The 13,899-nt window shown below is 35.0% G+C and overlaps 1 protein-coding gene across 6 annotated transcripts in view; it reads right to left on the reverse strand.

Annotated features, from left to right (window-relative positions):
- LOC127871494 (DNA repair protein XRCC1-like) overlaps nucleotides 1–13,899 on the reverse strand; it is a 75,453-nt gene that overhangs the window by 8,551 nt on the left and 53,003 nt on the right. For 3 of the 6 annotated variants that reach the window (XR_008045386.1, XR_008045375.1, XR_008045397.1), the window contains exon 17: nucleotides 13,501–13,807. Coding sequence is in view for 3 of the 6 variants with exons in the window: in XM_052414478.1 (XP_052270438.1) it covers nucleotides 13,694–13,807 (114 nt within the window). In the remaining 3 variants the exon portion in view is untranslated. Of the gene's footprint in view, nucleotides 1–10,354; nucleotides 13,808–13,899 lie in introns of those variants that run through there. The other 3 variants (XM_052414478.1, XM_052414467.1, XM_052414476.1) reach the window with 1 other exon arrangement.

Consider the following 13,899-nt stretch of genomic DNA (forward strand, 5'->3'; position numbering starts at 1 on the left):
GACTTATCGTCTCTATATAGTGAAACTGGTTGACATGTTATCAGGTTCTTTGCTTATGGACGCAAACGTCCCGGTTTCAAGAAGGCAACTCATGTCAATATTTAACCTAAGTCCTCTAAATGTGATTCTGACCGTTTAAATAGGGACACGGGAAGCCATCCTTACATGAGCAGTTATAAGCGGTAGACAATTTCTTTTTCAACGATGAAGTATCAGTTTCGACAAACTATGCCCTGTCTTATTTGTCATTTGAACTCAAATTGGGACATGGAACGTTGAACCAGAGAGATCGATGATTCAAGCCGTCTGCACATATTGAACATGTTTCACTCTTATTTTAAAATTAACTGATGAATGATGACATTATAATCCGTACAGGCTGTATTATTCCACAACCTTAGGCCTCAACGTATGACCTTGACATGGGCCTTACAAAAAAATTATCCAGTTTGAACGTGTTGAAAATATGTGGTAAGATATTTTAAAATAACATGCTAATACAGTCTGGGCAAGTTTTGATGGTAGAACACGCACGCACAGGAGGTCGGACAGACGCACGTTCGCACATTGACCAAACATCCACTGTTGAAGCTTTATCTGGATTGACACAAGAGGACTGGACTTTAAATGGAGCAATAAAATACTCAAAACCCATGAAAAACATCTCTGTACCCCTACACACATGGTTTAAACTAAGATGACGGAAAAATAATGAAATGACGAGATGGCTAATATCTAAAAACAAGTTCATAGCTATTAAATTGTTTATACTGTTTTACATCGTGATAATATTTCATTTTTCAAGGAAAGGTCGGCATTCACATTATTCGTAATAAAACTGTATATTTCCATGTAAAATCATGTTGTATTACACGTACTATATTGTTACTAATTGCAGATTGAAATAGCAAATAAACTAGATGTATGGTTTTAAGAAAGTAAAAATCGCTTCCATGTTAGCTGTATGCGAACATCAATAACTATAAGAAAGCTTGAGAATACCATTGGCTTGAAACGGCAACCACAAATGTGTATTATCATAAGGAAATAAATAAATTTAATATTGCATTGTTTATTATACAACCAGCTTAAAAACGTACATTCACACATAGTGTATTGGATTACGGTTTCAATATCGAAATCGACATTGGTTGGACATGTCAAAAAATATAAACATTTCGGCCCCACAATTTTTTGGAATGAAATAAGTCAGACGCACTTCAAAAATAAACATGGCGCAATGATCTCCATTTCAGTCATACCGGATGCCATGTGACAACGCATGCCAAAATGGCGTCCCTTTTGGTATTGCTATTGGACTGATGTTTATAGGAACTGCGATCGGGCTTGCTCAGTGTATTTGTCCCGACGCTGAACAATAAAAATATCAAATCATTGTTTCTACTGAATTCAATTTTATATAGTATTGTTTACTGCAACTGCGCCCATCGACGAAATAGGTGTATTATGTTTTGCACTGCCTGTCTGTCGGTCGGTCCCTAGACCATTCATTTCCAAATGATATCTTAATACAACTTTGTCCAAACAGCATGTTAATTTTATGATTGTTCGTTAGAAAATAATTTAAAACAAGTATCCATTCCTTGGCCAACAAATCAAGGTCACAGGGCCATGTAACATGACCTTCGTTGCTGAGTGATATGAACGGTAATTTGAGTTGACTTCGACATCGGATCATGAAAATAAGTAAATGAAAGGAAGATAATATTGATTCGGGGTCCACTTGTCAACAATCAAGGGAAAAAAGAGTCGAAGCAATAATTTTCTGGGTTTTCATGTTTTGACCGACTATTTAAATTGGTAAGGTGGCTAATTGGACGCACATTGATTTTAGGTTACTATATCGAAGGTCTTTGTTTCAAAATGTAACAACAAATAGACATGTATTCATATGACAGATACAGAACGACTTGAGCCACGATAATTCAAATCGGTAAAGTCGTTACTCAAGTGGGAGGACGACGTCATTCAACCAGAGCGGGTGATAATCAAGATTGCGACGTCCATGCCGAGGCAGGTATTTTTCGCCGTTTTACATGATAACTTATGTTTTAAGAGAGTGCGTTTATTATTGTATATGCTTGTTGAGTCGTGGGTAATTTTCATAAAGTTGTTACTTCACACATCTTTGATAAATATATTACTATCAATCATTATAAACATAATAATTAACCTTATGTCTTAATATTTGTTGCTTTCTTAAAAATAGGTTCATGTTGAGTCGTGCATTCTGATTGGCTATTCCAAATTTACAGATGTGCATACTATAAAAAGCAGTAAAACTAACATTTCAGGTGTGGTTAATTTCTTGTGCAAAAGATGTCAATAGACGTACTTGTATTAAAGTACTCATAAATAAACGATGTGTTCTAGTTGGAAACACTATATAAACAAAGCATAAAAGAGGAACTATTTGATGAATTGCAACATTATAAATTATGCATCCTCTTCGTGGTATTGTGGGCTCACGAAACAGCTCAAGCACAAGCTACAAATAGTCCAAAATAAAATGGTTCGTTTTATTAACAGTTCCCATAGTAAAACATCACTTGGTGTATCGATTTTTGTAGATCTTGGTTTATTGAACATTGAGCAACTTCGACTTAACCATATCCATAAGATTTTCTACAATTAATGCCCGAGCTATATGAAAGACAATTTTGTCAAATGTACAGATGTCCATCAATATGGGAATAGATCAAGATTAAATTTTTATGTACCTCAAGTTGATGGCTTTACTAGTTCTTCATTTTACTACAATGGTATTAAGGATTGGAATTCATTACCTGATACTATGAAGTCCATCAAATCGAAATTTACTTTTATGAAACATGTTAAGAAACATCTATTAAATGAAATGAAGGGAGACGAGAATTCCATGTATTTTTACTTTTAGATTTGTTTTATTTTATGAAATTGATTATTTTTATGCTAATTTGTATGAGTCTGTGTATTATCATGCCAACATTTGAAAGTCTCACTTTTTATATGTAAAAGAACAATTTAAAGATCATGTCGTTTTTATCTTAAGAACTGAAACAAACTATAAATGTATAGTCACGTATAAGACCTGTTTAACAAAATCCAGGGACCCCGTTGGAAAAAAGCTTATTCATGTTTACATGTCTAGGCTTTACGGGTTATCCTGTGTATGCATCATGTCGTTATATTAGTTAGATCTGTGATAAAAGGCGCCATTTACACTTGAAGTTGCAATGTTAGCTATATCGTAGTATTAGTATTTGTACTTAACATGTAACGATATTGTAATGCATTGATTATATTGAACTGTAAAACGCTTGACATGTATACACAAATAAAACTAAATATCTAACTAACATATTGTCCCGTTTTATCGTATTTTTGATAAGCAAAACGATTATGACGGTGTCTAAACATTTCCCGTAACGAACTGCATTATGCTAACTGCGAACGTTCTATCAAGAGATTTACGCGATCTCCATACCACAACTAAAAAAACAACGACTCAACAAGAATCTACCATTATGTACAAATAAAGATTAAACTAAACCACCAATTGCATACGAGCCATCAATGCTTCTCTGTTGCAAAGCAAATTTCATTCAGAAAAAAACTTGTTGACGCCTTTCAAAATGCATACGTGTTAGTTCGATACAAAGCACCAAGTGTGTTCTTTAACTGGCGCTTACTAAACATTTCGCAAACTTATTTCCCAAGACTAAGCATTTCAATACTGTTCATTAAACAAGATCAATTGAATAATTAATACGTTTATTTCGATTGAGTCTTAAACTTCGTATGATTCTGTCAGCTTTCATGTGTAAAGCAAATAACAGCAAAGAATATTACTTAACTACAGCCTAAAACCAACACAAATAGTAAACGAGACCACTAAAAATTGCGCATGATTGGAAAACTATTAATACAATTATTTGAACAGCCACATGTGATTATTTGAAAGAACGGCATGTCGGTATATAAAGCTAGGAATTAAATGAAAAATTTAAAGAAAATTTCCATTATTGAATATAGAAGAAATGTAAATATTACCATTAGCATAAGTTTGTTAATGAATTATGCCAATACTAAACGATAGTAAAGAAATGTTCCATTATTGAATATGAGTGTAAATATTACCATTAACATAAGTCTGTTTATGAATTATGCAAATAATGAACGATAGTATTCGAGTTCATGCAGTTTTTGTTTATCCAAGTACAAACACATGTATTTGCTTTACATGTAGAAATTATTATCCGATCATCAAGTGCATAGTCAAAATGAAACCCCATGGTTAAAAGTTTATAAACTCGTTTTTGTTCGGTGCAGATTTGATAGAAGCTGAGAACCGCAATATGTATTCACTATTTGTTTCATCTCCCCAACTCTTTCTACAATTTCATTTGCTTGCTTCCAAACCAAATACATAAAATTGGTTCGTTGTCACATAAATAAAAAGTATCATCTTAAAACTCGGATGATCTCGTTTCGTAGATAATATTTGAGATACGTTTCACATTAATGTCCACGTCCTCTCGCCTGCAGAATGTTTTGCTTGTCAGTTCCTTCCACAAAATACAAACATCGTCTTTCAGACATTCTATTCAATTAAAATCCCGCTAAATACCACAAAATACAAACATCGTCTTTCATACCTTCTATTCAATTAAAATCCCGCTAAATACTAAGTTTTTGTTTTTTGATATTGTTTTCTCGCGTTCTACAATGTAATCGTGAAGGAACTTACAAAGGTAATTTCCCAAGTGTTTCATGAATGCTCAAGAGTTGGAAATACCCAGTTCAGTACATATGTTGACCTTGTCGCTTTATCTAACAGATAATTGGAGCTACAAAGTTATGCAAATATCTTTTTCGTTGTATATATCACAATGATACCCAACAACATTACTATTACCGATGATTTCTGTTTAATTATGATTGCAAATATAGTCGTAAACCAGTCAGTATTTTCACGATTTTAAAGGCCGTTTATTATTTGAAGCAGACTTGTTCATATTGTATCCATCAATGATAATTTGTGTTTTCTCAAGCCTAGAAGCTTTCCTTTTGGTTGCGCGATAAGGTACTGCGTGTCATTTGATTGATATGTTTCAGTTAGTATACATCATCTACATCGATTTTTAAAGGACCAGGTACTTGATTAAGTTACAAGATTGAAGGGTTAGACGAGAGAAAGGCATTCGCTATTATATTAACAATAATAATACAAAAATACATTATAAAAGATTCCAAACTTATTTTACTAATATAAAGTGTTGAGATTAATCATAATAACGATAGCAATGTAATGTAATAATTAAATAATAGTTGTTTGACGATATTGATGATGATTGTTATAATGTTATATTAAACTGATTTTCATAACGCTGACACGCATCTATATATCCATATATAAAGGACCAGGAACTTAAGTTAAAAGATTGAAGGGTTTGGTGAGAGAAAGGTATTTTCTATTATATTAACAATAACAATACAACAAGAGCTGTCTCCATCGGAAAACATATGCCCCACAAAAACGCTTTTTAGAAACCTAAACGCAGATTTCCAAACCTAAACGCGGACCCTAAGTTCAAGGTCAAGGTCAAAATTTGTGTGCGTATGGAAAGGCCTTGTCCATATACACATGCATACCAAATATAAAGGTAACATCTGAAGCGACATAATAGTTATGATAATTTCGAGCGGAAACGGAATTTGTTTGATGAGTGAAGGGCCGTAACTCAGAAGTTCCTGTGTAAATTTGGCTGATTATCGAACTTGACCTAGATTTTATTGCCGTACACGTTTTCATAAAGTTTGGTGAAGATCTGATGACAATTGCTCGAGTTATTGAGCGGAAACGAGAAAAAACCAAATTTTACGATGATTCAAGGGCCGTAACTTAGGAGTGTCTTGGTCAATTTGGTTGATTAGCGAACTTGACCTAGATCTTATGACATTACATATGTTCATGAAGTGTGGCGAAGATTCTATGACATTTGCTCGAGTTATTGAGCGAAAACGAAAAAAAAAAAGCAATTTTGTTATGATTCAAGGGCCGTAACTCAGAAGACACTGGGTCAATTTGGCCGATTATCAAACTTGGCCTAGATGTTATTGCCTAACACATTTTCATGAAGTTTGGTGAAGATATGATTACAATTAATCGAGTTATTGAGTCGCAACTCAGGAGTGTCTTGGTCAATTTGGCTAATTAGCGAACTTGACCTAGATCTTATGACCTTACACATGTTCATGAAGTGTGGCGAAGATCCAATGATATTTGCTCCAGTTATTGAGCAAAACGAGAAAAAATGCAATTTTTCGATGATTCAAGGGCCGTCACTCATGAGTGTCTGGGTCAATTTGACCGATTATCGAACTTGACCTAAATGTTATTGCCTTACACATTTTCATGAAGTTTGGTGAAGATCTGATGACAATTGATCGAGTTATTGAGTGGAAACGAGAAAAACAACAGGGCCTGAAAGGCCCAAAGTCGCTCACCTGAGATAAAAAGATATTATTGGGACAAATCTTCTTACCAAGATTCACAAAGATCGGAAAATAAATGTGGCATCTAGTGTGTTTACAAGGTTTTACTATAGCCATATAAGGAAAACGCACCGCCCCCTGGCAGCCATGTTTTTCAACCAACCGGCATCCTTTTTAAACTCGTCGAAGATATTATCGGGATGGATATTCTGTCCAATTTTCATGAAGATCGGACAGCAAATGTGGCCTCTAGAGTGTTAACAAGATTTTACTGTAGCCATATAAGGAAAAATGCCCCAGCCCCTTGGAAGCCTTTTTTTTAAGCAAACATAATTATTTTCAAACTCATCCAAGATATTATTAAGACCAATCTTTTGACCAAATTTCATGAGGATTGGACAATAAATGTGGCCTCTAGAGTGTTAACAAGGTTTTAATATAGCCATATGAAGCCATATAAGGAAAAATGCCCCGCCCCTGCTGGCCATGTTATTAAAGCAACCAAAACCATTTTAAAACTCATCCAAGATATCCTTGGGACAAATCTTCTGACCAAGTTTCATGATGATCAGAAAATAAATGTGACCTCTAGAGTGTTAACAAGGTTTTACTATAGCCATATAAGGAAAATAGCTCCGCCCCCGTGATGGCCATGTTTTTTGACCAACCGGCATCATTTTTTAACTTGTCCAAGATATCATTGGTATGAATCTTCTGACCAAGTTTCATGAAGATCGGACATTAAATGTGGCCTCTAGAGTGTTAACAAGATTTTACTATAGCCGTATTAGGAAAAATGCCCGCCCCCCCCCCCCCCTTGGAAGCCATTTTTTTCAAGCAAACATAATTATTTTCAAACTCATCCAAGAAATCATTAAGACCAATCTTCTGACCAAATTTCATAAAGATTGGACAATAAATGTGGCCTCTAGAGTGTTAACAAGGTTTTAATATAGCTATATGAAGCCATATAAGGAAAAATGCCCCGCCCCTGGTGGCCATGTTTTTAAAGCAACCAAAACCATTTTCAAACTCATCCAAGATTTCCTTGGGACAAATCTTCTGACCAAGTTTCATGATGATCAGAAAATAAATGTGACCTCTAGAGTGTTAACAAGGTTTTACTATAGCCATATAAGGAAAATAGTCCCGCCCCAGTGATGGCCATGTTTTTTGACCAACCAGCATCATTTTTAATCTCTTCCAAGATATTATTGGTATGAATCTTCTGACCAAGTTTCATGAAGATCGGACTATAAATGTGGCCTCTAGAGTGCTAACAAGATTTTACTATAGCCTTATATAGCAATATAAGGAAAAATGCCCCGCCCCTTGGCGGCCATGTTTTTCAAGCAAACGTAACCGTTTTCGAACTCATCCATGAAATCATTAAGACAAATCTTCTGACCATATTTCATCAAGATTGGACAATAAATGTGGCCTCTAGAGTGTTAAGGTTTTACAATAGCCATATAAGGAAAAATGCCCTGCCCCCTGACAGCCATGTTTTTCAACCAACCAGCATCATTTTCAAATTTGTCCAAGATATTATTGGGATGAATCTTCTGACCAAGTTTCATGAAGATAGGACAATAAATATGGCCTCTAGAGTGTTAACAAAATTTAACTATAGCCATATATAGCCATATAAGGAAAAATGCCCCACCCCTTGGCAGCCATGTTTTTCAAGTAAAGGTTACCATTTTTGAACTCATCCAAGATATCAGTGGGACAAATCTTCTGAGCAAGTTTCATAAAGATCGGAAATTAAATGTGGCCTCTAGAGTGTTAACAAGGTTTTACTATAGCCATGTAAGGAAAAATGCCCCGCCCCCTAGCGGCCATGTTTTTCAACCAACTGGCATCATTTTCAAACTCGTCCAAGATATTATTAGGATGAATCTTCTGACCAAGTTTCATGAGGATAGGACAATAAATGTGACCTCTAGAGTGTTAACAAGATTTTACTATAGCCATATAAAGCCATATAAGGAACAAGGAACAAATTGTCACAAAACCAGGTTTTCATTGTGAAAAAAAAATCTGATAAAGGGAGAAAACTCAAACTGAACTTTTGAAATGAACAAACAAAATTTACTCCCTTGAAGATAGGACACTAAATGTGGCCTCTAGAATGTAAACAAGGTTTAAATATAGCCATATAAGGAAAACTGCCCCGCCCCCTGGCGGCCATGTTTTTCAACAAACCGGCATCATTTTCAAACTCGTCCATGATATTATTGGGATGAATCTTCTGACCAAGTTTCATGAAGATAGGAAAATAAATGTGGCCTCTAGAGTGTTAACAAAATTTTACTATAGCCATATATATAGCCATATCAGGAAAAATACCCCGCCCCTTGGCAGCCATGTTTTTCAAGCAAAAATAACCATTTTTGAACTCATCCAAGATATCAGTGGCACAAATCTTCTGAGCAAGTTTCATGAAGATCGGAAAATAAATGTGGCCTCGAGAGTGTTAACAAGGTTTTACAATAGCCATATTTGGAAAAATGCCCCGCCCCCCTAGCGGCCATGTTTTTCAACCAACCGGCATCATTTTCAAACTTGTCCAAGATATTATTGGAATGAATCTTCTAACCAAGTTTTATGAAGAACAGACAATAAATGTGGCCTCTAGAGTGTTAACAAAATTTTACTATAGCCATATATATAGCCATATAAGGAAACATGCCCCGCCCCTTGGCAGCCATGTTTTTCAAGCAAAAGTAACCATTTTTAAACACATCCATGATATCATTGAAACCAATCTGCTGACCAAATTTCATGAAGATTTGACAATAAATGTGGCCTCTAGAGAGTTAACAAGGCAAATGTTGACGCCGCACAACGGACAACGCACGACGGATGATGGACAAAAAGCGATCACAAAAGCTCACCATGAGCACGTTGTGCTCAGGTGAGCTAAAAAAACAAATTTTACAATGATTCATGGGCTGTTACTCAAGAGTGTTTGGGTCAATTAGGCCGATTATCGAACTTGACCTAGATTGTATTGTCTTACACATTTTTATGAAGTTTGGTGAAGGTCCCATGACAATTGCTGGAGTTATTGAGCGGAAACTAATCCGGACGGACGGACATACCCCCAAAACCTATTTTACTTATATAAAGTGTTGACAATAATCATAATAAAGATAGCAATGTAATGTAATAATTAAATAATAGTTGTTTAACGATATTGATGATGATTGTTTTAATGTTATATTAAACTGATTTTTATAATGCTAATACGCATTTATATATCCATAAGTTTTGTCCGACGTTATAACACGCATTTTGATTAACGCATTAATTTTTAATGGCAATTTGGCATCAACAATGACAAAGTAAATATCACATTTAAAAAGAGTATTGAATTGTACATTTAAATATAATTATCCTTTATCGGCTTTGTAAACAATGTTAAGTGGGGTTTTTTTACAATAGAGAAAACTCAGGCTTTGTCATAAACATGACTGAAGATACCCTGCACAGGTTTGTCATAAACTTAGCAGCATGTCCTTAGCTTAGTTCAAGGGCATATACCTCAGCAACATGTGAATCACTGCGATTGCTTACAATCGAAAAAATAGTTTGAGAGTCCGTTTAATCACTTGTTAAATGCAGATGTAATTCATTCCAAAAATGTATCGTCACTCCAATATATCATCGGTCAAACTGCTTTTGCAAGGTTATAAAACTTTATTCTCATTACAAATTTACTTACAATATACATCATTAATCAAAAAGGTATTTAATAATTTGCACTTGAACTACACACTTAATTGTTTTTTAATTATGTTGAAAGTGATTATAAATAGGATGACAAATATTTAAGCTTCAAATTCACTCCTAACTTTTCATTAATTTTATTTCGCTGTAAATTAACAAGAAGTTTTTCTGAACAGCATTATAAACAAAATATAATCATCCTGCTTGAATCTTAAGGCATTTGATCAAACAAAAGGTTTAAGTTCACATTATATACAATGAAACATGCAACAGTTTGACAAATGGCATTCATGATAACTTTCTCTTAATTGTGCATGCTTCAGAATGCAGTAGTTGTCGCAAAATGTATGTCACATTATTTAATGTTGTAAAAGGCAAACATATACAATAACAATTTACAATCAACACTGTACTGTCCATCATGCAGATCCTCATATGCTTTTGCCAAATCAGTTAATGACTTTTTTATGTCAATTAATTCATTTACTACTATAAGGATCCGACAAAAAAAGGTCACAAAAACAACCACACACGGCAATATATGTAGTTACTATGACTAAGAATCAATGCTGTCTTAAGATATAAACCAGAGCAGGACAGATGCCTGCCCCCCCCCCCCCAAACAGAGCCTTAACACAGGAGTTTTTTGCAACAATACTGACCACAAAAGTGAATCACACCTTATTTGTTAGGCTTAGTCACTTAAAGTCTCTATTACGCTCAAAATCAAAGAAAATTGCATAAAGTATTCCGTAAAATAAAGTTAACACCTAAACAATCAGTGTTTCTTATAGCAATAGCCACAATTTCAACGCTATATGTGGTATGATTACATAGATTTTTGTAGATACAAAATTCTCGTTTTTATTTATTTGTGACAATTAAATCCATTTTAATTTCCCGCGAATATATCTATTCATACGACACACGAACAACATGTTAGTGTTCATGTGTCGTTTGAAAAGAAATTGTTGCGGGAAATTAAAATGGAAAAACAACGAGCATTTTGTATCTACAAACATCTTTTTTACCAGACCATATCTGGCGTTGAAGTTTCGGCAATTGCCATTAGGAACACTGATTTTTAATAGGTTAAGTTTATTTTTTGAAATATTGTACGAAATTTTCGTTGATTTTGAGTAGGAATATTACTTTAAATGTGTTTTTAGTTGACACAAAATTATGCATTTCTGTAAAATAATCGTTTAATTCATCTTTAGAGTAAATAGATTGAGAATATTATAGTTTTATAACTTGTGATGTAATGATCATCGAATTAAATCAATTAATTGTTGGATGAGAAAGATAACAATAATCGATTCTCTTTTTGGTAAATCAATGTCCCTGATTTAGCACATAATCATTTAAAAGACCTAAATTACTGTCCAAGGCCAATGCACTTGCGAAGTATCAATCGGTCATGTCGTTAACGAGTAATTGATCTGAAACGATGTTCAAACTTAGTGCCCCAATTTCAATAGGGGTCATGTCCAAGACCAATGCACATATGAAGTATCCAGCCAATTGGTGATTCAGTTGACGAGTTAATGATCGAAAACAATTTCACGCTTAGTGCGACAGTGACCTTTACCTTTGACCTGGAGACCCCAATTTCAATATAGGGCAATCTACTGTCCAACGCTTATGGACATGGGAAGTATCAAGCCAATCAGTCTCTCTGTTCACAAGTTATTGATCGGAAATAAGTGACCTTGACCTTTGACCTAGTGACCCCAAATTAAATAGGGGTCATCTACTGGCACAGGCAAATGCACATGGGATGTATTAAGCCAATTGGTAAATTTATTCACAAGTTAATGATCAGAAACAGACTGGGTCTACTGACAGACTGACCCACCATCCAACATCCAGCAAACATCTTTGAAGGGGGGGGGGGGCATAATAATATACAAAAGTTAAAGGTATTATTAAAACTGAAAAAACTGCAGCAGTGAGATGTGTGTGTATTAAAAAAATTGACATACAATGATTCAGCGCAATAAAGGAAAATGGGACCACTACTCACAACATACACAAATGTGACCACTCTACTCACAACTTACACAAATGTGACCACTCTACTCACAACTTACACAAATGTGACCACTCTACTCACAACTTACACAAATGTGACCACTCTACTCACAACTTACACAAATGTGACCACTCTACTCACAACTTACACAAATGTGACCACTATACTCACAACTTACACAAATGTGACCACTATACTCACAACTTACACAAATGTGACCACTCTACTCACAACTTACACAAATATGACCACTCTACTCACAACATACACAATTATGACCACTCCACTCACAACTTACACAAATGTGACCACTCTACTCACAACTTACACAAATGTGACCACTATACTCACAACTTACACAAATGTGACCACTATACTCACAACTTACACAAATGTGACCACTCTACTCACAACTTACACAAATATGACCACTCTACTCACAACATACACAATTATGACCACTCCACTCACAACTTACACAAATGTGACCACTCTAATCACAACTTACACAAATGTGACCACTCTACTCACAACATACACAAATGTGACCACTCTACTCACAACATACACAAATGTGACCACTCTACTCACAACTTACACAAATGTGACCACTCTACTCACAACATACACAAATGTGACCACTCTACTCACAACTTACACAAATGTGACCACTCTACTCACAACATACACAAATGTGACCACTCTACTCACAACTTACACAAATGTGACCACTCTACTCACAACTTACACAAATGTGACCACTCTACTCACAACTTACACAAATGTGACTGCTCTACTCACAACTTACACAAATGTGACCACTCTACTCACAACTTACACAAATGTGACCACTCTACTCACAACTTACACAAATATGACCACTCTACTCACAACTTACACAAATGTGACCACTCTACTCACAACTTACACAAATATGACCACTCATAACATACACTCTTCAGTCCTAAAAAAATAAGTTCGTATAAAATGTATTAAATTGTGCTTGAACTTTTATTTTTGCAAAAAAAACAACACTAATATTGCTTTATTTTCTGGGACAGTTTATTCCAAAAAACATAAGTTTTTAGAAACAGCCATGGTCTACATGCCGGATTAATGTTCAATTTGGATAATTTAAGTAAGTCCTACTCTCAAATGACAACAACACACCGGACAACTATACTAAGAATGTCCTACAACTCAAAATAACAGTTGCTAATTTAACCTCTTACCTATGAAAAAACTTGGCAACACTTGAACATTAATCTCCAGTGCACGCTACCAAATATACTACCTTCTTGAAGTATCAGAATGTTTCATGGGTGAAACGCTAAAATATCGGATGCTGCAATGAACAGAGCAGATGGCTAACACAAAGTTTGAGTATGCGTGCAGTCATTGTCAAATGAGATCCATTTCATTCCATCATGCATCAGGTACTACAATGTATGGTTGATGGGGCACCAGTTTCTGTTTGTCGTGACACACATGCACCCACTTGGGTTTCACGAACACGAGGCTTGGATTGTCAGATAGTGCCTGCAAGTGTAAAATTACCTTTTACGTTCACACTATTGGTCATACAGGCAATATTTGCTTTTCATGGGAATATGGTTTATAATTACTTTGAG

This window comes from Dreissena polymorpha, chromosome 1 (genome assembly GCF_020536995.1).
Source record: "Dreissena polymorpha isolate Duluth1 chromosome 1, UMN_Dpol_1.0, whole genome shotgun sequence".
In the NCBI taxonomy this organism is placed as follows: Eukaryota; Metazoa; Mollusca; class Bivalvia; order Myida; family Dreissenidae; genus Dreissena; species Dreissena polymorpha.